The following is a 24,773-nucleotide window of genomic DNA, read 5'->3' on the forward strand; positions in this document are numbered from 1 at the left end:
AAAACATAGAATAGTTGTATGGGTATTTGGAGCATGGTTTTCCTCTTAAATGCGTGTGTCTTTCAAACCATCATAAAGTCACGAAGTTGTAAGTCAGGGGCCACGTGTGGCTTATACATTCGGTCATTCCCCTTGTCCTTCATAGTTCCTGTCAGCTGATGCTTGTCCACATCATTTTATCAGCGCTTGAGAGCTGTGATTTTAGGGTTCAGTCTCTGGTTCTTGGAGTAAGAAGCTGATGGGTTCTGTGTAGCTTCACTACAGCCTGCACAGGGTGGGACAGAGAGGTCATCTTTGAGACCTATGAGGTCATGTTTTTTGTTTTTTGTTTTTTTGAGGCAGAGTCTCACTCTGTTGCCCAGGCTGGAGTGCACCGGCCTGAACTCGGCTCACTGCAACCTCCGCCTCCTGGGTTCAAGCGATTCTCCTGCCTCAGCCTCTCGAGTAGCTGGGATTACAGACCCAGCGCCCACCACCACAGCTGGCTAATTTTTATATTTTTAGTAGAGACGGGGTTTCACCATGTTGGCCAGGCTGGTCTCAAACTCCTGACCTCAGCCTCCCCAAGTGCTGGGATTACAGTCGTGAGCCACCGCGTCCAGCCAAGGTCATGATTCTTTCATGCAGTAAACTTGGGAGTGCCTCCGCCTGGTCCCCTGTGTGAGATGCAGGCTGTGCTGAGGTCTCCATGACTCTTCTTTCCTGCCCTTCTGTGCTCACATTCAAACAGGCTAAGTGCTACAAGGCTCGGTGGCCTGGTCTGGATGGGCATCTGACGGGGTGGGGGTGCTTCCCTGAAGCAAGGGTGAGTGTGAACCAGGAAGCCAGTGGAGGAGGGCTCGGGTGGAGACCCCGGAGCATGACAGTGAGCTGCGGGGCACGACAGCAAGCTGCAGGGCACTACAGGGGGCGCCAGGTATGCAGGGCTATCCTCCTCTGAGCTGGACTTGGGTTCACCTTTGTGGTCCCTAGTGTCCCTGTGGTGTGGCCTCCAGGAAGTATTTGACCACGCATACTTTCGTAGGCACGTAGTTAATATTTTGAGCTCTGTCATCTATGCATATTTTTCTTCTGTCAGAGCCAGTTTAATAATGTTTGTTGGCCAGGGATGGTGGCTCACGCCTGTAATCCTAGCACTTTGGGAAGCCGAGGCGGGTGGATCACAAGGTCAAGAGATCAAGACCATCCTGACCAACATGGTGAAACCCCATCTTTACTAAAAATACAAAAATCAGCTGTGTGTGGTGGCGTGCACCTGTAGTCCCAGCTACTCAGGAGGCTGAGGCAGGAGAATCGCTTGACCTGGGAGGTGGAGGTTGCGGTGAGCCGAGATCACATCACTGCACTCCAGCCTGGCGACAGCACGAGACTCCGTCTCAAAAAATAGTGATAATAATGTTTGTTAAATAAATGCTTTGTTTTCTCTGTAATCTTATACTTTCTACATTAAAACCCTCAGTGGGTTTCTTCTTTTTGTGCATTTTATTTTTGTTTGCTGATTCACGCAGTGTCGCATGACTCCCTGGGGTGTAGTTGGGGGGAAGGCATTTCAGTAAACACTCAAATCTAAACAGGTGTCTCAAGAATCATCAGTGCCACTGGAACCCCTGAATCTTCAGATTAGGGCCAGTCTGTCACCAACCCTGGGCACACACTAACTGGTTTGTTGACCCTATGCTTTTAGTTCCACAGTAAATACCAGAACTGTGATCAATGTACAAAAGAAATAATGGTCAACAGAAGTCATTAACAACTTGAACTGCCGGGTTCAAATGATTCTCCTGCCTCACCCTCCTGAGTAGCTGGGATTACAGGTGCCCGCCACCACGCCTAATTTTTGTATTTTTAGTAGAGACCAGTCATCATGTGTGGATATTGCAGACTGATTTTTTGTTGTTGCTTTTCCTCATTTTGGAAGTTGTTTAGGACAGGGCATCTTGGTGTGTCCTGCTCTCGCCTCTGACGCTTCCTTCCCAGTGGGAGTGGGTGGGAATACTCAGAGACACAGAATTGTGCCCACGCTGATGTGGGTGTCACAGCCACTGTCCCCAAGAAAACAAACCCATCCACACATATTCACGAGCACCCCTGTGTCTGCATTGTTGCTGCCATGCCGCGTTCCTGTTGCCTTCGTTATCCCTTCCATGACCTGCGGGCCCTTGCCACCCTGACCCTGTGGCCTCGCCGCCTCCTGCCCTGGCTGGGCCCTCTGTTTGGATCCTCCTTCTCTGAGTCTACTCTCGTCCTCCCTCCTCTCCTGGCTCCCATCTTGTGAGGCCCCTACTTTGTCCTCTTCCTTCCCTAGCACTCCCTTTCCGATGTCCTCTTTCAGTGATTCTCATTCTCTGTCCCTGCTGAGCGTGGGCTGTAGGAGAGCAGGAGGTGTCTGTCTGGTTAAGACTGCTTCCTGGGCACTGGAGTCAGCGTCCCCTGAATGAGTAAATAGACGAGGGATCCCCAGCCTTTGATGGGTCAAACAGTAAAGCAGATGAAAGATATGTGTGTTTCATGGGTGTGGTTTCTGCTTCTGCCCCCATCACGGAGCTGTGGGTCTCTGTGGGACGTGCTGTCCTGCCTGGCCAGGCTCTCATCCTCACCAGCAGTGCGTGTGGACCTTCTGCTGTGTGCACAGATGGGAACAAAAGGTCACTAGCACCGTGCTGGTCTTACCTTAGACATAGAGCTTCCACCCGGCCAATGTGTTTCTCTATGTATGAGGCTGGGTGCAAGGCCTGCTGGATTCAGCTCATCACTTAGGCCTGTTCTTTGCCAGGTTACCTGTCCTGCTGCCGATTCCTGGATGACAATCAGATCGTCACCAGCTCTGGAGACACCACATGGTAAGTACCTGACCCGGGGCAGGCAGTGCCTTGAGAACCCACAGCCCCTGGCACATTCCTCTGTGAACATGGAGGAAATAAGGTTCTTGACATAATATTAGGCCATCTGTAATTTAAGTGGCCTTAAGATTTAAAACACATAGTAGCAATGTGTGAATTCATTATACTTTTTTTTTTTTTTTTGAGATGGAGTTTTGCTCTTGTCACCCAGGCTGGAGTACAATGGCTCAATCTTGGCTCTGCGACATCTGCCTGCTGGGTTCAAATGATTCTCCTGCCTCATCCTCCTGAATAGCTGGGATTACAGGTGCCCGCCACCACGCCTGACTAATTTTTGTATTTTTAGTAGAGACCAGGTTTCACCACATTGGCCAGGCTGGTCCTGAACTCCTGACCTCAGGTGACCTGCCCACCTCGGCCTCCCAAAGTGCTGGGATTACAGGCGTGAGCCTCCGTGCCTAGCCTCATTATACTTCTAATAAATTTACAAAGTTTAATTTTCAGCAGCTGAGAACTAAAATACACATTTTTCTTTTCTTTTTTTCTTTCTCTTTTTTTTTTTTGAGACAGAGTCTCTGTCTCCAGGCTAGAGTGCAGTGGCGTGATCTCGGCTCATTGCAACCTCTGCCTCCCAGATTCAAGCAATTCTCCCCTCTCAGCCTCCCGAGTAGCTGGGAACTACAGGTGTGTGCCACCACACCCAGCTAATTTTTGTATTTTCAGTAGAGACGGGATTTCACCATGTTGGCCAGGATGGTCTCTTATCTGTTGACCTCGTGATCCGCCTGCATCAGCCTCCGAAAGTGCTGGGATTACAGGCGTGAGCCCCCATGCCTGGCCAACATAGATATTTTAACTACAATCAGGCTCAAAGTACCTGCTCTTCTTTTTTTTCCCCTCTATATATTTGTACCTCCTTAGGTGATGATAGGTGGGAGTAGGGTGGGTTTTGATTGTCCGTTTCTGATAGCATCATGTCATTGTGAACAATGAGCACAGACTAAAAATAACAGATGTCACAATTCAAGTGATTCCATCAGACTTCATTTTTAGCGTTTTCACCTTACAGGTAAATGGAAGCCCACTTAAATGCTAGAATTTTTTCATTTGTGGCATCAAAGTACTAAATTAAATGTCCAGATAGTTATTTTATGAGAGTCATTTTAGACTTCAGCTGGCCATGTGGGTTTTTCTGGTCTTCTGAGGCATGATTTGGTGGCAGGAGCTGTGCCCAGCCCAGGGCACAGACCCCTAGTCACGCAGTTGGTGGGGTTCACCGAGACATGGACCCTTAACCAACTTGTCAGCAAAGCATCTGTGGTATTATAAGGTGTCCTCGTTGTATAAATTTCATAGATTTACAAAAGATTTGTCACCTAGATTGTCAATCTTGAGAAGACTTTATTTATTAGAAGATATTTTTAAAGTGCTTCTGTTCATTAATCATTTTTTTCAGACTGTTTTACGTATCTTGCTTCCCTTCTGCAGTCAGTCCCTCAGGCCCTAGAGAGGAGGCTCCCTGTGCGGTGTCTGTTGAGACTGGCTGATTGGATTTGCATTGCCAGGCCCAGCCAGGCTTTCCTCTGAGGCTGACATGAACGGACAGTGCTCTCTGGTGCTGCCTTCCATGGGTCGAGGCACAGGAGAATAGTATGTTGGTGGGCGTGTGGCCCTCACAGCTGTCCTTACACCTAAGCCAGGCTTTTGCTCTGTGCAGGGCTCTGTCAGCGTCTCACCTTTTGACAGCTTGTTAAGCAGAAACGTGATAGAATACCAGGTATGGCCGGGCGCGGTGGCTCATGCCTGTAATCCCAGCACTTTGGGAGGCCGAGGCGGGCGGATCACCTGAGGTCGGGAGTTCAAGACCAGTCTGACCAACATGGAGAAACCCCGTCTCTACTAAAAATACAAACAAAATTAGCCGGGCATGGTGGCGCATGCCTGTAATCCCAGCTACTGGAGAGGCTGAGGCAGGAGAATCGCTTGAACTCGGGAGGCGGAGGTTTTGTGGTGAGCCAAGATCGCGCCATTGCACTCCAGCCTGGGCAACAAGAGTGAAATTCGGTCTCAAAAAAAAAGAATACCAGGTGTGATCACTGAGAACTCAGCTGCTCTCCTGTTTGTGATTCCAGGAAAGGGCAGGAGGACCTCAGAATTGCTGCGAGCCATTTGTTTACCTGGCATTGGCCTTCTCCTGCCTGCCTTTTCTGAGACCCTGTGGAGGGGAGGCCAAGGGAGGGCACAGAGGGAGCAGCCATAGATAGAGTTGCGTCCCCTCTGTCATCCAGGGCCTCCACGTAGCTTCCTGCCACCCCTTCCATGCCCATCCATGACCAAAGAGGGGGCACAGCCTCAGTGGTGCTGCTTGAAAAGTGCCGCCGGCTCCCCGTTTGCTGGCATTTGAGTTGAGGTAGCGATCCCGTCATTCTGAAGCCCAGGCCCTGTGCTCATCTCTGTATAATTTTGCTTGCTTTGCTTTGTTTCCCTTCCAAAGTTGTATTACATTTAAATTTGTCTTTAAACAATTTACGTTTTTAAAGTAACAGTACAGAGGCTCACTGTGGCCCTGGGTGGTTTGAAGGACAGATTGTCTGTCACATGACTAGCCACCCGAGAAGTTAAGGCTGATGTCCCCTTGTCATTCGCTCCTGCTCCAGTGCCCTGTGGGACATCGAGACCGGCCAGCAGACGACCACGTTTACCGGACACACTGGAGATGTCATGAGCCTTTCTCTTGCTCCTGACACCAGACTGTTCGTCTCTGGTGCTTGTGATGCTTCAGCCAAACTCTGGGATGTGCGAGAAGGCATGTGCCGGCAGACCTTCACCGGCCACGAGTCTGACATCAATGCCATTTGCGTGAGTCTGGGTGGAGGTGTGGGGTCGGGGCCTCTGCCGTCTCTGCCAGCCGTTCAGATTGCTAAATTTTAAACTTTTCTGGATTAGATGTTCTCCTTTCTGATCCTTATACAACCTCATCTACAGATGGGGATACAGAAAACTCCGATGGGAAACTTCTCTGTGTTGACCACTTGTCTCACAGATACTCACAGGGTGTCTGTTGTATGCCAGTCCCCGTTCCCACCTCTACAGCTGAGCAGTGGCTGGGATCCTGGAGGGGAAACACAGTAAGATAACTCAGGCCACCGGTTACTGGTTACAGAGCCTTACTGGTCAGGGGCACAGCTAACCAGGGAACCTGCCCTCCTCTTTAGCACGCGGATGGCTAGGCAGTGTTTCCAGCCCCTGGCCTTGTGAGGAGACTTAGAAGGACGTATCTGTTAGTTGGACAGAGCTCTGCTGCAGTCCTGACCACGGCCTTGGTCAGCCCGCTTCCCTCCTTCTTCCATGAGATTAGCCCTGATGGCTGGCAGCTACAGCAACATGCACACCTGTCAGTGATGACTACTTTCTCACTATCCTTTGGGATAAATTCTACTCTTTGGGGACAGTAATCACAGTGTCCAAGATCACAGTGTTTGTGTGCCTCCCCAGTGCAAATCCCCTCCCATCCCAGTCCCCTGTAGTTCCTTCCCCCGACCCTTTTTTTTTTTTTTTTGAGACGGAGTTTTGCTCTTGTTGCCCAGGCTGGAGTGCAATGGTGCAATCTTGGCTCACCGCAGCCTCCGCCACCTCCCAGTTTCAAGCAATTCTCCTGCCTCAGCCTCTCGAGTAGCTGGGATTACAGGCGCATGCCGCCACGCCCAGCTAATTTTGTATTTTTAGTAGAGACGGGGTTTCTCTATGTTGGTCAGGCTGGTCTCAAACTCCCCATCTCAGGTGATCCACCCGCGTCAGCCTCCCAAAGTGCTGGGATTACAGGCGTGAGCCACTGCACCCGGCCCATCCCTCTGTTCTTACCAGAGCAGTCTTGCTGGTCTTTGCCTGCTGTGTTCTCTGCAGCCCTACCATTGAGCAATCCATATTCCCAATGTTTCTTTCTGAGCGTTTACATGATGTCTTGATTTGCTTTCTCTTTCCAGTTCTTTCCAAATGGCAATGCATTTGCCACTGGCTCAGACGACGCCACCTGCAGGCTGTTTGACCTTCGTGCTGACCAGGAGCTCATGACTTACTCCCATGACAACATCATCTGCGGGATCACCTCTGTCTCCTTCTCCAAGAGCGGGCGCCTCCTCCTTGCTGGGTACGACGACTTCAACTGCAACGTCTGGGACGCACTCAAAGCCGACCGGGCAGGTACGTGGCCATGGGGCCTTTCTGTGTCTTGTGGACATTTACGTGGTATCTTTAGAGCAAACACAGAGTGGTTGCATAAGCTGCAGTGTTTTAGTATCGGTGGGACTGTGGCATGGCATAGCAGGAGTGACACTCGCAAACTGATGGCCCAGCTCTGACCCTCCAGGCAAGTGGACTCCGAGGAGTACCAGCAGATCTTCCCACATGCATGGGGGAGGGCTCTGGGGAGGGTCAGTGGGCAGGAGAGGGTCAGCTGTGCAGGCTCCAGGGCCCAGCCCCATGCTTTCCCCTCTGAACTCTGCTTCAGGGGGAGGAGTTCCTTTCAGGGACACCTCTGGGTGCTGTTACAGTTAACATATCAAAGGCAAGCGTGTTATTGCCAGGTGTATGAAAACACTAGATGTACAAAAGATGAGACTTCCTTACTAAAAATGGTCATTTGGGCATTTGAATTTGAGAACTGTTGACACTTACAGACTTAGATTCATTTGTCTCAGTACCTGGGAGGACAGAAGGGAGCATGGCTCCAGGTCTTGGCCCTTACCGGGGCTTCCTGCTTCCGGATGGGTGCCGCTCCCACCTCCTGGTTAAACACATTTCTTTTTCTCCCCAGCCTGGGGGGACCAGAGTGGAGCCATTTCCAGCCAAGTCTCACAGTCACAGTGCTGTTGAAGGGCGGCGGAAGCCAGCCCAGGCCTTGGCAGAGTACACGCCGGCCCCTGTACTCAGCTGTGTGGTGGCTGCAGGAGGTGGAGGAGGGTGGCTGAAATGGGCCTTCAGATCCCCCTGGGAGGAAGTGGAGCTTCTGGCTGGTGATGATCCAAGCCAAGGTTATTGGGAGTGTTGACAGAAGGCCCCCTCACCACATGACAGTGCCAGTGCCAGTGCCAGTGGTCTCAGCCACCATCACTACTCCTGTGTTCTGTGCCTTGTGCTGGGCTCTAGGGATCACAGACGAAGGAAAAACGGCTCATGCCTCTAAGCTCCTGTGTTACAGATTGCTTTGAGATTGGGGTGGTTTTGATTTTTTTTTTTTTTTTTTTTTTTTTTTTTTGAGATGGAGTCTTGCTCTGTCGCCCAGGCTGGAGAGCACTGGCACGATCTTGGCTCACTGCAAGCTCCACCTCCTGGGTTCCAATGATTCTCCTACCCTAGCCTCCTGAGTAGCTGGGACTACGGCCCGCACCACCACGCCCTGCTAGTTTTTGTATTTTTAGTAGAAATGGGGTTTCACCATATTGGCCCGGCTGGTCTCAAAGTCCTGACCTCATGATCTGCCTGCCTCGGCCTTCCAAAGTGCTGGGATTACAGGCCTAAGCCACTGCATCTGATGATAGTTTTGATGTTTTTGATAGTGGCCTTTGCTTCTTTTTTTAAGTTTTATAAGTGAGTGCTGAGAAGTCAATGCCAGGGGCTCTGGATTTATTGATTGCGTGTGTGTGTGTGCCTTTGAATTTTAACAAGGCTGGCCATATGCTGCAGGTTAATTCCCCACGTGGATGCAACTTTCCCTCCCTTCCTGGCCGTGGGAGACTCTGGGTCTTGTTCCATGAGAGATGCACCATCCGCCCTCGTCACAACATGGCACATGGGTGAGATCGATGCCTCTGGGCTTTGGTGTGATTCTGCTGTTGTTTGCTCCCAGGTGTCTTGGCTGGGCATGACAACCGCGTCAGCTGCCTGGGCGTGACTGACGATGGCATGGCTGTGGCGACAGGGTCCTGGGATAGCTTCCTCAAGATCTGGAACTAACGCCAGTAGGTAATGCAGCAGCCCAAATGCCCTTCTCTGAGGAGAACTGTGCGTGTTTCTCATAGAACGTTTGAAGTTGTCATTAACGGTTTCTAGATAAATGTTGATGTAGCATTGATTTGGAATTGTGTTGTGGGAAACGTTTACAGAAAGCTGAAGTCACGTGCCCTCAGCTGCAGACACTCATGCAGTGATGGGAAGAGCAGTGACCTGACTGTGCGTCTGCACTTAGATTCTCTGCCTCTTTTCACATTTCTTTAAACTCTGTTTACAACAGCATGTGGATGCCATGGAGACTGGAAGACCATTCCAACTTGGACGCGTTACCATGAGAGCATATCCTATCCAACCGTACTAACGTGGACACCCTACACCTCCCCTCAGAACTTCAAAAGGGCAAGATCTTTTTTCCTTCACTTATTGCTGAAACCAAGAGCACAATTCCCATTGAGAGAAGGATCTCTGTGCTGTAAACTAAAACAAATTGTGCATTCCTTCCGGGGCCATCGTCTTTGTTTTCTTTTTTGTCTTGAATGAATTTTAAAAGGAAAATATATAATAAAAATGTTAACCAGAAGGTAAACTTGAGTGTAATTGTCAGACAGACACACCTTTCCACTAGTTTATTTGAATTTTAGACCAGTGACCCTGTTTTGTGGCATTCATGCAAAACATGCTGAGGGCTTTGTTCATCTGGTCATCGTGTCCAAATTTCAGTCATGTTTGTAGCAAGATTTTGGAAGCATTCATATTTCCTTTTTAAAATGTATTCCTTTGTGTTCAACAGTTAATCAAAACCAGAGGGTCTAGGGCAGCCTCTCTGACGTTGTCAATGATGTAAATTCAGTCCTTGGTTTTTAATTTTCTGTCTAATGTCACAGATCATTGTTGCACACAAACGTGGCATAGAAAAGAACATGTTCAGAAGCCATGGGGCCAAGCACATGCGGGGACGGTCTCAAATGCGTGATCAGAGAATCCTTCACCTTTGCTGAAAAGTGAGCTCAGATCCAGCACCATGTTCCTCCTGACCCATCCTGTCTATCTTCTCAGTTGAGTTTTTAATCTCACTTTGGGATTCCTTGTGAAGTTGGAGGGAAGTTTATAATAGCCTAACACTACCCCACCCCCCACTAGGAGGAACCTCTGTTTTCAAGAGAGATGCCTGTCCTGTGCTTGGATAGTCAGTCAATTATTTGTGTATGAAACAATGTACAAATCAATGTTTTGAAAATAATGATCTCAGACTTTCTAAGTTAAATTTTAAAAATTTTGATTGTTTGCCATATTGGGTGGGTTTACTCTTAGAATCGCATGCTGTAGAAATGCTCAAAAGTGCATATGGGACTCAGTCCTTAGGTGTTCTTTTTCTTTTAAGAAATAACCTCTTACAGTTGTAACCATTGCGGCTCTGTCCACTTCTCGTTGCTGCTCTGTGGCACATATCGGAAGCAGTACAGCGCGCGGCTCTACACGCTTGGGTAGCGGGATAAGTCACTGTTTTCTTTATTTCTTTAAAAAAAAAAAAAGTTCTGTTGCAGACGACTGCTGTTGGATTCTGAGGGTGCGGAGGGAGAGAGGGAGGAAGAGGGAGTGAAGAGCCTGCCCTCCTATATGGATTCTTCAGGGCCCTCCACATCTGAGGTGGCTCATTCCCATCACACACAGATTGTCCTGGTGTTCATTTCAAGGCCAGTGTTCAGCAGCAGCGTTTGGAAAGCAGGTTCTGTGGGACCCCCCGCCCCGCCCCCCGCACTCCTTCATAGCAGCAGTAGTGGCTTCTCCATCCTGTTTTCTGCAACATTCTATACAAAACTGTGCTGTGACCTTGCGGTAGGCCTGGATCTGGCAAAGAGAATACAAATGAAACCCCTTCTTTCTCTTTCCGTCCAACAACTCTGTAGAGCTCTCTGCACCCTTACCCCTTTCCACCTTTTGTATTTAATTTTAAAGTCAGTGTACTGCAAGGAAGCTGGATGCAAGATAGATACTATATTAAACTGTACTGTTATTTAAGATGTAATAAAGCAGTTTGACATGAGGGACTTTGGTGTGGTGATTATTTACGGGTCCACTTCCAGTTTGCGACGCGCCCGCTTCCCTAGGCTGTCCCTGTTGCTGTGAGGTCTGACGGGTCTGCTCATGCCAGGCGGTGCCATGGCTGCCACCACGTCACAGAATCCATGAGTGGCGCATTGGCTCCTCGGAGGGGTTCCTGGGAAGCTCCACCTCACAGGCCAGCAGAGCAGGGAGGTCCACCTGCCATCGCCCAGACCCCTCCCCAGGCATAGGCCTTGCCCACAGCACCGTGGGAGTCTCCACAGGCGGCTGCCTTGCCTTTCTCCTCTGCCATTTCCCTCCCTTAGAATGTCTGAGGATGTTACTCCAGAGACTAGCTTTCCTTGGGACTGAACTGAGTGTTCCTCTTGGTCTGAATATAAAGAACTGCATCTAATAAGAAAAAAATGAGCACTGGCCGTGGTAGTGTGGAAAACCATGGCTGCGTGTGTCCCAAATAGCCGCTCCTAGGCTCCAGAACCATCCACTTCCCTGCTTTCCAAACTGGTGATTTTTTAAAATCTTAAATAGGCAATACAAAATTAGCTGGGCATGGTGGCACACGCCTGTAATCCCAGCTACTCTGGAGGCTGAGGCAGGAGAATGGCATGAACCCAGGAAGGCGGAGTTTGCAGTGAGCCAAGATCGTACCACTGCACTCCAGCCTGGGTGAGAGAGCAAGATTGCCTCTCAAAAAAAAAAAAAAAAAAAAGTAACTTTTTAATTCCCATGGCTCCAGCAGCTGGAACTTTTTTTTTTTCTCTTGAGGTGGAGTCTCACTCTGTGGCCCAGGCTGGAGTGCAGTGGCGCTATCTCAGCTCACTGCAACTTCTGCCTTCTGGGTTCAAGTGATTCTCCTGCCTCAGCCTCACAAGTAGCTGGGATTACAGGCACGTACCACGACGCCCCGCTAATTTTTTTTTTTTTTTTTTTTGAGATGGAGTTTCGCTCTTTTTTGCCCAGGCTGAGGTGCAATGGTGCGATCTCAGCTCACTGCAACTTCCGCCTCCCAGGTTCAAGCGATTATCCTGCCTCAGCCTCCTAAGTAGCTGGGATTACAGGCGCCTGCTACCATGCCCAGCTAATTTTTTGTATTTTTAGTAGAGACAGGGTTTCACCATATTTGCCAGGATGGTCTCGATCTCCTGACCTTGTGATCCACCCACATCAGCCTCCCAAAGTGCTGGGGTTACAGGTGTGAGCCACCGCGCCTGGCCCAGATGCCCGGCTAATTTGTTGTTGTTGTTGTTTTTTGAGATGGAGTCTCGCTCTCGCCCAGGCTGGAGTGCAGTGGCGCGATCTCGGCTCATTGCAAGCTCTGCCTCCTGGGTTCACGCCATTCTCCTGGCTCAGCCTTCCGAGTAGCTGGGTCTACAGGTGCCCACCACCACACGCGGCTAATTTTTGTATTTTTAGTAGAGACGGGGTTTCACCATCTTAGCCAGGATGGTCTCGATCTCCTGACCTTGTCATCCGCCCTCCTCAGCCTCCCAAAGTGCTGGGATTACAGGCCGAGCCACCGCACCCAGCCAAACTTTTTCCTAGTGAGTGAAGAAGGCTCTCAGCAGAAAGTACCTGTAGGCCCCCTCCTCCCCTGGGCACCAGAGAACCCAGCAGCCCCTCCTCTAGGCTGGCAGTCCCTGGGAGGAGAGGCTCCCATAGGGCACTTGGGATTCATGGAGCAGGGCCCAGCCGCCCTGCTCCAGGCAAGGTGCTGGGTGTGTTTCTGACGCCACCAAGGGTGCCCATCTGCCACCACTGCAAGTGACAATATGGCGTTGTCTCCCTGGTGGGGCGACCTGGTGCTGTTTTAGGCTGCTGAAGTGGGTGTGATTGGCAGGCTGAACAGGGTGGGCTCGCCTGGCTTCGTCATCCCCCACTTTTCCCTGAAATAAATCAGTTCTTCATAGACATGCAAGTTCTTCGCAAGCCCTAACCCTGCCAGCTGTCTTACAAAAACCCCATTTAAAATCACTAGAGAGTTGAACTTGTCTTGGAGGCGTCAAAAGAAAAAAAAATTAAAAATTAAATGCAGAGAGTACCTGAGGCTCTTTCCTGGCTGGCAGTTTCTGGGAGGGAGGGGCTCCAGCAGCCGGGAGGCAGGGTGCCGGCCTGCAGTGGCCTATCTTGGTCCCTGCCCAGAGTAAATAAAGGCCGAGCATCTCAGCACGGCTGCCACACCCCCGACTCCACTTCCTCCTTTTGGGGATTCCTGTTGGCTTCTGTGTCCTAGCCTGGCACCCAGCAGACTGACGGAGCTGGCATGTGGGACCTGGGACCCTCTGGTGCCCCTTCCCCTTGGCTTTGGCCTGGAAGAGCCAGAGCTGAGGGGACCCCTCCCTGGGGCGGCCTGCCTGTCCCTTGGCGGGCATGGAGGCCACTGCCCCACTTTCTTAGCAAAACAGGAAATGAAAACGGGCGCCAACAACGTGCACTTGGACAGCGGCACTGACTAAGGCAGTGTGGAAAGAGGAGGATAATTCCACACTGGCTGAGTGAACTGCAATCATTTTCAAACTGTAGGCACAGAAATCTAGTTTGTAGATTGCATTAGCCTGGCCTATGCAGGAGCAGCGCCCTTTGTCGCCAGCAGCTCCGCGGTGTGGGGGCCCCGGCGCGCTTCCTGTGTCCGGGTCACCTGGCTCCGCCCCACATGCGCGGGCGCACCTGTCGCAGGTGGACACAGGCAGTGGAGTGACCTGCAGCTCGCTCCGGCTGTGGGCTGTTCCTGCAGGGCCTCGGACCTCCTTTGACCAAGCGGCGCGGGGTCGCCTCTGTGCTCCATGTCCCAGGGATGGAGGTTCCCCACCTCAATTTTACTCTAGCACGTGGCAAGCACGTCCACACTTGAGCAGGACAAGGTTTCCGTTCTGTCCCCTCCGTGTCACACACCTAGCAGAGGCTGGCCCTCAGCAGGATGCGCGGGGAGGCGCGCTCTGCCCACGCGAAACGGGGACACTTCAGCGGCCTGGCGCGGCGCCCCGCTCCGCCCCCAGCCGGCCCTGGGAGCCTGAGTGACTGGGGCCAATAGAAGGGCCGGCCGGGAACCGAGCGCTCCCGGGAAAGGCCGCCTCGGCCCCTCCCACCACTCTCTGGCCTCGCCTTGTCCCCTACCCCCACCCCCCAGCTCCCTTTCCTCGCTGGGTGACCTTGAGCAAGTTACTTGGCCTCTTTGTGCCTCTGGCTCCCGCGTGAAAAATGTGGACAATAAACGTACCAGGCTGTGGCCGGGCGCTGTGGCTCACGCCTGTAATCCCAGCACTTTGGGAGGCTGAGGTGGATGGATTACCTGAGATCAGGAGTTCAAGACCAGCCTGGCCAACATGATGAAACCCCGTCTCTGCTAAAAATACAAAAAATGAGTCGGGTTCAGTGGTGTGTGCCTGTAACTCCAGCTCTGGAGGCTGAGGCAGGAGAATGGCTTGAACCCGGGAGGCGGAGCTTGCAGTGAGCTGAGATCATGCCACTACACTCCAGCCTGAGCTACAGAGCGAGACTTCGTCTCGTACCAGGCTGCTTGGTAAGGATCTTGTGAGAACACAGGGAGTCCCAGTCCTGCCAGGTGGTTACTGTTGATGATCCCCGCTCACTCTAGGCTCTCACCACCTCAGGGTCCTGGGCCTTGCTGCTGCCTCTGCCTGAGAGAGAAACACTTGTCCCTGGGTACCTCAGTCAAAACTGTACCCCAACCCCTGCCTGCCCCCACCAATTCTGCTTCTTGCCCGTCTGCCCCACTAGAAGGTGAACACTTGATGGACTTTGGTTTCCACTGTTGAATCCTCAGTGTGCCTGGCACATGGCTGGCGTCCTGGGAAAGAGGTTGCCCCTCGCCCCAAACCAGGCCAAACAGAAGACTGTCATGTGAGCAGATCCAGACGCTGGCCCCTGCAGACGCCCCTATCCTGGCTTTCAGCCTGGGCAGGGCCTGTGCCGGGTGCTGGCTGGAGGCTGGATGAGATGACCAGATAGCCTGCCATACTGATGTCCTTCACCGGGAGCCTCAGTCCTTCCCAGTCATCCTTTCCCCAGGCTCCAGGCCACTTACCCTTGTGGGTTCTGGGCAGACTTCGTTCACCCAGTTTACTGGAGCCAGGCCACCTGAAGCCAACTTCCCTCTCTCCTCAGCCTCCCCAGGAGCAACCTGTACCCCAGTGCACCCCATCCTGCTCCATCCCTCATGGCCTCTGTTCCCCCTTCTCCCTCCACCCTCCCCATCCCTGCTGACCCCCAGAAGAGGATGGGTCCAGGTTTTGGGGGTTCTGAAGTAAACAACATGAGAGCCATCCTTAAAGAATACAAAAAACAATGCGAAATTATGTGAAGAGTCCACTGCCACCTTGAGCAATGGCAGCCCTGGGGCTGAGGAAGGTCAGGGCAGGGGATGCCACCCACTGCTGCCCCATCCCCGGGGTCTGGTCAGGCAGGAGGGGGCCTTTCCTGACCCCCAATCTCTTGGAGACAGACCCTCTTCCTGTGCACCATCTGGCAGAAGCCCCCATGATAGCCTTGGACCCTTCTGTTCCTGCTGCGGGGACATCTCTTCCCTTTGGTCTCAGCCCAAGCAAAACTGCCTCTTGGACCATTCTGGGTGCCCTAAGGAGCCTTCCCAGCTTTGGTCTTAGTTATTGCTGGCCAGGCCTGGGGTGAGGTGTGGGTGTGAGATCTTGGCCCCTGAATCTTCAAGGTCATATACGGGGCCTGCCCTGAGAAATTGCACAACCTGTCAGCTGAAGGAAACCACAGCCCTGGTTTTGTTTTCTCATCTCTGAAACAGGGAAGCTCTCCTGCAGGCAGTGCCCAGGCCCAGGGTAGACAAAGGGTTTCCATGCCACAGACGGGGCAGCTGCTGGAGCTCCCTACACAGCGGGACACGCGAAGGGCGCCTGCTGTGTGACCTGGGGCCCACGACAGTCACTGGTTGCCTCTGCAGAAGCGGGTGACTGCCTCCACTCTAGAAGATTCTACTGAGGCCTGGCTCAGTGCCTGGCTTGTGGGTGCGCCATCTAGATCAAGCATTATTATGCTAATGGTCATATGCAAAAACTCAGCTCAAGCATTATTATGTTAATGATCTTATCCTCCCCCCCTCCCCCCGCCGAAGAAAAAGAACTGGGCAGCTCAAGGCCGCTTCTGTGGGTGTGGCTGGTGGTCACTTTGAAACAGTTGGGTTTGCAAAATAACCCCAGGAGAAGTTACAGAGCTTAAGAAATCCCCCAAGTTCTCATGATCCTTGCTTCCCTTTCCAGTCACCCTTGGTGCCCTGTACTTCACTGTGGTCCTGAACTGAAGAGCTGTGTTTTCCAGGAAGACTTGGCCAGGCCGTGTTCCGTGTCTCTGGATTCAAGTCCCAGGAGTCCTGACCAGAGAGCAGGTATGCGGGTGTGCGGAAGGGCTGCAGAGGACTCAGGTCCACACCGACGCTGGGCCGGGTGATCACACAGAAAGTATAGACAGGGACTGAACCTCAGAAAACAATGGCTGGGCCAGGTGCAGTGGCTTACGCCTATAATCCTAGTACTTTGGGAGGCCGAGGCGGGTGAAGTTTGAGACCCAGCCTGGGCAAAATGGTAAAACCTCATCTCTACAAAAAAAAAAAAAAAAAAAAAAAAAAAAAATATATATATATATATATATATATATATATATATGTATGTATGAATGAAGTAGTCGAGTGTGGCGGGACCTACTTGTAGTCCCAACTACTAGGGAAGCTGAAGTGGAAGGATCGCTTGCACCTGAGAGGTCAAGGCTGCAGTGAGCCGTGAGCAGTGAGCCGTGAGCCCGCCACTGGACTCCGGCCTGGGGGACGAATGAGACCCTATCTCAGAAAAACAAAACAATGTCTGGCACCTGGGGGACCAGCAGGTTAGAGCAGCTGGTCGTGCATTGCCAGTTTACCTGACAGTGACTCGAGAGCTGAGAACTGGGTATAGGGCACATTATTGGGATATTTGAGGCCTGAAGGCGCTGATGAGCAGCCACCAGTTCAGCAAGTGCGGGCTGGGTGGGACCCGCAGTTCCAACAAACACTACAAAGTCCGCTCCTGTGGCTTTGGCCTCCTCCCCCAACTCCCCGAGTCCTCCAGCCTGTGGGGTGCGCAAAACACCGCTCCCTGGTCCCCCTAGAGGTGCCCCAGGCCACCGGGTCCTCCCTCCACTGCCAGCCTTGGGATCCCAAGCGTAGACCTCTGAGGCCGTTCGTGGGCGTGCAAGGCGCACCTGGCCGCTAGAGGTGGGCGTGAGGCCGAGCGCGGTTCCCCCAGGCGCAGGGCCGCCCTCCCAGCCCCGACAGACAGCCCCGAGGGAGCGCAGCGCTGCCGCAGCTGCTCTAAGTTTCGGTTCCCAAATCCGGCTCGGCCCACACCGTGTCACAGCCCGGTAATTAGGGAAGCGGCGGCGGGCGGGACCAGCTCTCGCGGGGCACCTGCACTCCCCTGAGCCGGCCCACGTGGTCCGGGAGGTCCCGCCCGCGGTGGCGGTGAGTTGGGGGCGGGACGCCGGGCTGGGATCACAAGGTCGGGGGCGCTTAGGCGTAGACGTGGCGGGCGGACCCGGGGGCGCCCTCCGGCCGCGGCAGGTGAGTGGGGACGGGCGCCGACCCCTGCCTACCCGAGTCGCGGACGCCCGCCCCTGTCCCCGCTGCCCGCCTCCACTCCCTGGTCACCGCTCTCCACCGCGATTCGCCCCTCTTCCCCACCGCCCGCCTCTTTCCCGCCACGCCCACCGCCTCCCGCCCGCTCGGGGTGTCCCGGCGCCGGTGGGACCCGGCAGACGCGCGGGACGGCCCACGTGTGCGGCGGCGCGGCAGCGCGCATGCGTGGCGGGTGCGCCTGCGCACTGGGCGGGCGCGGCGCATTGCGCTCGGCGGCGCCGGCGCCGGGGTCCGGGCGGCCATGGGGCAACAGGCGGCCGGGGCGCCGAGGGCCAGGTAGCGACGGCTGACGGCGGCGCGGCGGCGGGGCCTGCGGGCTCGGTCCGGCATGTAGACGCCCCGCAGGCGCCCGCGGCAGCGAACGGTGAGTGAGCAGACCCGGGATGACGTCCGCCTGGGGTCGCCCGCTGCCTGGGGTCATCGCTACCCGCGAGCGCGCGGCCAGGCGGGGAGACACCAGGCCGGCCCTGCCCATCTGGCCTGCTGAGGAGGCCGTGGAAGTGCTGACGGGCCGCCGCTCCGTCCCGAATGGGGCACCAGCACGGCCCAGGGCGAGGCTCGGCCTTGGGGACGGGTCTGAGGAAGGCCGCTGTCCGGCCTGGCTCTCCCGGGCGGGGAAGGTGGGGCCGTGCAGCCCGGACCGCGCTTGTCAGTCGCCTCTGCTTGGGCGGCCAGGTCCTCGGTGTCTGGCCTTCCGTGGGTGGTTTCAGCAAGCAGGAGGGGTCTTTGACTCGTGAAAGCTTAGAGGGGCCCAAACCTAGTGGGAAAGTATGAATAAAAGATTCTGTACAGCAGTATTGGCATGGAATTCTCTAAAAACACATCTCTGATTTAGTGCCCAGTACTTGCCAGAAAATTCCAGTAGTCTATGGTGATGTTCCTACAGGCGGCTGCTATCCAGTAGGTCAGATGTCAGCACCGGCCTTGAGCTCTAGGTCGCCGTTTTCTTTCTTAATTGTGGGAACAGGGCGTGCCCAGCTCCGAAGGCCTGGTGGAGTTTTCCTTCCCAGGCCAAGGACCACCCCCACCCTCCCATCCCTCCTCCCCAAGCAATGAGATTCCTTTTGGCTTCGATTCCGAGTAACAAGTTATTTTTCCTTTCTTGTTTTGGAACACACTAAGTTTTACATTCAAAAGTTCATTATTCTTGGCTCTTGATGGGAATACATTTCAAAACTCTTCTTGTGTTCCATGTCTCTCTGACAGCCTTAGTTGGCCTGAAACTGACATGTTTGCCTTAATAAGTTTTTTTTCCTTCTTATGTCATCTTGTCTAAGAAGCAAGTTACTTTAACATCTTGTTAGATAATTCCCTTCAAGTACTTATTCCCCTGAACATTGTCCTCTCAAGCCTCTGGAAATTTCCTGTCCCCTTGGAACTTCTCTGTAAGGCCTGTTTGCTCTCAGCAGTGACTTCACTGGGACTTTTGCAGCCACTTTATGGTGTTAGCACGCTGGTTCCAAGCTACTTGAGGAATCACAGGTGCCACCGCAGTACCCAACAAAATAGCTTCATCATTTGGAGGTGTCCCCTCGAGATGTTTCTGTGTGTATATGTGTGTGTGTGTTAGAAACAGGGCCTCACTCTGTCCCCCAGGCGTGTTTATAGTGGCATGATTATAGCTCACTGTAACCTCAAATTCCTGGGCTCAATTGATCCTCCCACCTCAGCCTCCTGAGTAGCTGGGATTACAGGCCTGCACCACCACACCTAGCTGATTTATAAAATTTTTTGTAGAGATAGAGTCTCACTGTGTTGTCCACGCTGGTCTCAACCTCCTGGCCTCAAGAGATCCTCCTGCCTCCACTTCCCAAAGTGCTGATCTTACAGACGTGAGCCACTTTGACCAGTCTTTTTTTTTTTTTTTTAAGACAGAGTCTAGCTCTGTTGCCCAGGCTGGAGTGCAGTGGCACAATCTCGGCTCACTGCAACCTCCGCCTCCCGGGTTCAAGTGATTTTCCTGCCTCAGCCTCCCGAGTAGCTGGGATTACAGGCACCCACCACCACGCTCAGCTAATTTTTGTATTTTTAGTAGAGACGGGGTTTCACTGTGTTGGCCAGGCTTGTCTCGAACTCCTGACCTCGTGATCAGCCCACCTTGGCCTCCCAAAGTGCTGGGATTACAGGTGTGAGCCACCACGGCTTGCCTCACTTTGACCAGTTTTTTTGTTTGTTTGTTTCATTTGAACTTGCAGGTGGGTTTATGTTGCTTCAGTTGGCAGCCTGCTGTTTGGTTCCAAAACAGCATTTTCTTCTTGAAACAACTGCTGTCAGCAGTTAGATTTCCAGGCTAGCACAAAAACCTGTTTGACTCATAAATCCTTGTAGTGAGGGTGTCCCAGAAAGTTGGCCAAGTCAAGAGCAGTTCTTGTGGAGTGGAGGCGGTGAACAAATGGGGAAAGTGGCGCTCGTGATGAAAACGGAAAACAATAGTTGATTTTATTGAGCTTCACGCTTGAGGAAATGTAGGTCTCACTTGGAGAATTAAGAGGCAGGTGGGTGTTTGTGGGAGTTGACGGCCTTGCATCTGGATTACCTCCAGTCTGCAGGTGTGGTAGGATGACAGCAAGAGGGAGTGTTGAGCACACAAGCCCAGCACTTGGGGGGAGGCTGTGTCATGGCAGGAAGGTGCAGGGCCTCCTCCAGCAGCTCCACTTTCTAGTCCGTATACACCTGTTGACAGTCACCGCCCAGCTTCAGCCGTTCTGGACAAGTGGGTGTCAGTAATGCTTTAGCTTGTAACCCCAGGATTTCATTTCTACTCTCTGTGCTGGTGGCTTATCATTTGCAATCTTTCCTGGCCCACAATTGCAAAGGTCCTAGCATTCATGCATGGGAATGGGGAAGTGAATAAAATGTGTGTGTGTGCTTCAGACAGATGGTGAAAAGTGTTCAGAGAAAAAGCGAAATTGAGCCAGATGGGATGTGAGGATGCCACGCACACTTTGTGCAACTGAAGAGGGAGGTGATGCCTGGCCTTCCCGTTCAGAACTGCCCAGACCCCTGTTTTCTTCATCTGCCCCTAAGTGGGTGGAGCCACATCTAAAGAAAGCCCCCTTCAGACCCGTAATCTGCTTAGGTTTAATGAGGTCACAGGGTGACGCCCTGTGGTCACATGGCTGTAGCACTTTCCAGAAAGTCTTTCTCAGTTTGTATACTGCCAGTGTGCATGCCAGCACTGGGCATTATTTACCGGGGTGAGATGAGATGGGTAATTTAGTGGGCAGTAAGTTTTTTCCCACTCAGGGTTGAGGTTGAATGTTTCCCCATTTCTGTCACTAAATAAATTTTCCTTTTTCATTTAGTCTTGCAACAAATATTGATTGAGTTCTTACATGGGAACGAACTCATGTATATTATGTTTGTATTTGTGTGTGTGTGACTTTTGTTCATGTTCTTTGCACATTTATTTATTGGCATCTTAATGTTTTCCTTGCTACTTTGTATAAGTTCGTTATGAATATTTTCTTATTGTGCTCTAGTATTTTTTCTAATAAAACTTCCTAATATAGAGGTTTTTCTTTTTTTTTTTTCTTTTTTGAGGCGGAGTCTCACTCTGTCGCCCAGGCTGGAGGGCAGTGGCATGATCTCAGCTCACTGTAACCTCTCCCGCCTGGATTCAAGCGATTCTCCTGCCTCAGCCTCCTGAGTAGCTGGGATGACAGGCGCCTGCCACCGCGCCCAGCTAATTTTTTTTGTATTTTTAGTAGAGACGGAGTTTCACCATCTTGGCCAGGCTGGTGTTGAACACCTGATCTGTGATCTGCCTGCCTTGGCCTCCCAAAATGCTGGGATTACAGTCGTGAGCCACCATGCCCGCCCTACAAAGGTTTTTTAAAATTAGATTCATGCTATGAGGAATTTGAATGCACTTTGGTGCAGCTAGCATTGTGTGTCCTTTTAAAACAGTTAATATATCAAACAAACGAATTCAGTGTCAGTCCTGACTCGCCCTTGTCAAAAAATACAGTGGTGACCGCGCGCGGTGGCCACGCCTGCAATCCCAGCACTGTGGGAGGCCGAGGCGGGCAGATTATCTGAGGTTGGGAGTTTGAGACCAGCCTGACCAACATGGAGAAACCCCTCCATGTTGGAGAATTAAGAGGCAGGTCTCCACTAAAAATACAAAATTAGCTGGGCGCGGTAGCGCACGCCTGTAGTCCCAGCTACTCGGGAGGCTGAGGCAGGAGAATCACTTGAACCTGGGAGGCAGAGTTTGCGGTGAGCCGAGATCGCGCCACTGCACTCCAGCCTGGACAACATCAGCGAAGCTCCATCTCAAAAAAACAAAAAATACACTGGTTGTGGTATTGGAGATACTTGTTAAATATATATATATGTGTGTGTGTGTGTATATATATACACACACACACACACACACAGGTGAAGATAATTGTTTAAAGTTGGTTTTAATATTTAATATTATTTTATAAATTAGTTTACCGCTTAGTCATCAAATTGATCTTCGCAAATAAATATGAACAGAGCTTCTAGGCTGGGTGCAGTGGCTCATGCCTGTAATCCCAGTGCTTTGGGAGGTCAACACAGGAGGGCCACCAGAGCCCAGGAGTTCAAGGTCAGCCCATTCAAGGTAGCGAGATCCTGTCTCTACAAAAAATTTAAAAATTAGCTGGACATAGTGGCTCATGCCTGTAGTCTCAGCTACGTGGGAGGATCCCTTGAGCCTGGGAGATTGAGGCTGCAGTAAGCTGTAATTGCACCACTGCACTCCAGCTTAGGTGACAGAGCAAGACCCTACCTCTCAGTCTCTCAATATCTCTATTTCTCTCTCTCTCTCTCACACACACACACACACACACACACACACACACACACACACACAAATAGAGCTTCTAGGTAATGTAGCAGTAATAATACTTTTTTTTTGTAAACATTTTGTGATTTTGATTGGTTTATTTTTTATTAATGTTTTTGTAGAGATGGGGTCTTGCTGTGTTGCCCAGGCTGGTCTCCAATTCCTGGCTTCAAGTGATTCCCCTGCTTCGGCCTCCCAAAGTGCTGGGATTACAAGTGTGAGCCACTGTGCCTGACCTTTATTAACTGTTTATTTTGAAATAATTGGCTGGGTGCGGTGGCTCACACCTGTAATCCCAGCACTTTGGGAGGCCAAGGCGGGCGGATCACCTGAGGTCAGGAGTTTGAGACCAGCCTGGTCAACATGGTGAAACCCCATCTCTACTTAAAATACAAAAATTAGCCGGGTGTGGCGGCAGGCACCTGTAATCCCAGCTACTCAGGAGGCTGAGGCAGGAGAATTGCTTGAACCCTGGAGGCAGATGTTGCAGTGAGCTGAGATTGCGCCATTGCACTCCAGCCTGGGGGACAAGAGCGAGACTTCGTCTGGGGGAAAAAAAAAGAAATAATCATAGACTAATTCATAGGAAGTTGTAAAAATAGTACAGAGAGACCCCTGTGCCCTTCACCAGCTCCCTCTGTGTTGACATCTTTTTTTTTTTTTTTTGAGACGGAGTTTGGCTCTTGTTGCCCAGGCTGGAGTGCAATGGTGTGATCTCAGCTCACCGCAACCTCTCCCTCCCAGGTTCAAGTGATTCTTCTGCCTCAGCCTCCCGAGTAGCTGGGATTACAGGCATGCACCACCACGCTGGGCTGATTTTTTGTATTTTTAGTAGAAACGGGGTTTCTGCATGTTGGTCAGGCTGGTCTCAAACTCCCGACCTCAGATGATCCGCCCGCCTTGGCCTCCGAAAGTGCTGGGATTACAGGCATGAGCCACCGTGCCCGGCCCTTGTGTTAACATCTTACACCTCCATACACCTCCACAGTACAATATCAAAACCAGGGAATTGAAATACTGCTAACTAAACTATAGACCTTATTCAGGTTTCACCAGTTTTACATGTGTGTATGTGTGTATGGCTCTATGCAGTGTTACCTCATAAATTAATTATATAACCACTAGCAAGACACAGAACTGGTCTTGAACTCCTGGACTCAAGCGATCCTCCTGCCTCGGCCTCCCAAAGTGCTGGGGTTACAGGCACAAGCCACCACACCCAACTGTATTTTAATTTTCTTAACAGTGTTTTGGCTAGGCACAGTGGCTCACGCCTGTAATCCAAGCACTTTATGATGCTGAGGCAGAGAGATTGCTTGAGCCCAGGAGTTCGAGCTCAGCCTGGGCAACATGGCAAAACCTCATCGCTACAAAAAAATACAAAAATTAGTCAGGCATGGTGGTGCATGCTTGTAGTCCCAGGTACTCAGGAGGCTGAGGTGGGAAGATTGTCTGAGCACAGTAGGTAGAGGCTACAGTGAGCCATGATTGCACCACTGTACTCCAGCCTGGGGACAGAGTAAGACCCTGCCTAAAACAGAAAAAAAAAAAAAAATCAGGGTTCCATTAAGTATAAAAGATTTTAAACACCACTAAGACTTTTTCCAGCTGGGTGAGGTGGCTCACGCCTGTAATCCCAACACTTTGGAAGGCCAAGGTGGGAGGATCACTTGAGACCAGGAGTTTGAAACCAGCCTGTGCAACATAGGGAGACCCCATCTCCACCAAAAAAAAAAAATTGTCCAGGTGTGGTGGTGCATGCCTGTAATCCCAGCTACTTGGGAGGCTGAAGTGGGAGGATTGCTTGAGCCTGGAAGGTTGAGGCTGCAGTGAGCTGAGATCACACCACTGTACTCCAGCCTGGGCAACAGTGGGAGATCCTGTCTCACAAAAAGACCAAAAAAAAAAAAATTCCAGTGCTTTCTTCTAAAAAGTTTTGTAGTTTTAGTCCTCACATTTAGGTCTATAATCCATTCTGAGTTAATATTTGTATGTAGTATGAGGAAGTGGTTGGGCTTCATTCTTTTAGACGTGGCTGTCCAGTTGTTCAGAACTATTGGGTGAAAAGATGATCCTCCTCATGTTGAATCACCTCAGCACCTGTCAAAAATTCATGGACTGCATGTGTGTGAGGGTCTGTGGCGTCTACCTTTGGGCTGGTCGTCCTGTTTCCTTGATGTGTATGTCCATCTTAATGCTGCCACACTGTCTGGTTCCCGTAGTTTTTCAGCAAGTCATGAACTTAGCCCTCCGTGTTTGTTCTTGTTCAAAGTTTTTTCAGCTGGTCTAGATACTTTACATTTTCATGTGAATTTTATCAGCTTGTCCTTTCCTTTAGAGAAGCCTGCTTGGATTTTGATGGTTGTGTTTGGGTAACATTTGCAGATCAATTTGATGAGAACTAAGATCTCAATATTGAGTCCTCCAATCCATGAACATGGTATGTCTCTCCATT

At 51.5% G+C, this 24,773-nt stretch overlaps 2 protein-coding genes across 12 annotated transcripts in view; both read left to right on the forward strand.

Annotated features, from left to right (window-relative positions):
• Window positions 1-10,833, forward strand: part of GNB1 (G protein subunit beta 1) — a 105,551-nt gene extending 94,718 nt beyond the window's left edge. For 5 of the 6 annotated variants that reach the window (XM_031007757.3, XM_031007760.3, XM_063705051.1 and 2 more), the window contains 5 exons: window positions 2,774-2,840; window positions 5,498-5,699; window positions 6,824-7,040; window positions 8,686-8,801; window positions 9,070-10,833. In XM_031007757.3, the coding sequence (XP_030863617.1) occupies window positions 2,774-2,840; window positions 5,498-5,699; window positions 6,824-7,040; window positions 8,686-8,792 (593 nt within the window). In that variant the 3' untranslated portion in view covers window positions 8,793-8,801; window positions 9,070-10,833. The remainder of the gene's footprint in view (window positions 1-2,773; window positions 2,841-5,497; window positions 5,700-6,823; window positions 7,041-8,685; window positions 8,802-9,069) is intronic. The other variant, XM_031007761.3, reaches the window with a different exon arrangement.
• Window positions 10,834-15,862: 5,029 nt separating this feature from the next.
• The window catches only part of NADK (NAD kinase), a 28,981-nt gene continuing 20,070 nt past the window's right edge, over window positions 15,863-24,773 (forward strand). The window contains exons 1-2 of one of the 6 annotated variants that reach the window (XM_055382471.2): window positions 15,976-16,221; window positions 24,704-24,758. The gene's annotated coding sequence lies outside the window, so the exon portion shown is untranslated. Of the gene's footprint in view, window positions 16,222-17,272; window positions 17,428-17,705; window positions 17,867-24,703; window positions 24,759-24,773 lie in introns of those variants that run through there. The other 5 variants (XM_055382465.2, XM_019009945.4, XM_055382460.2 and 2 more) reach the window with 5 other exon arrangements.

This window comes from Gorilla gorilla, chromosome 1 (assembly GCF_029281585.2).
Source record: "Gorilla gorilla gorilla isolate KB3781 chromosome 1, NHGRI_mGorGor1-v2.1_pri, whole genome shotgun sequence".
NCBI lineage: Eukaryota > Metazoa > Chordata > Mammalia > Primates > Hominidae > Gorilla > Gorilla gorilla.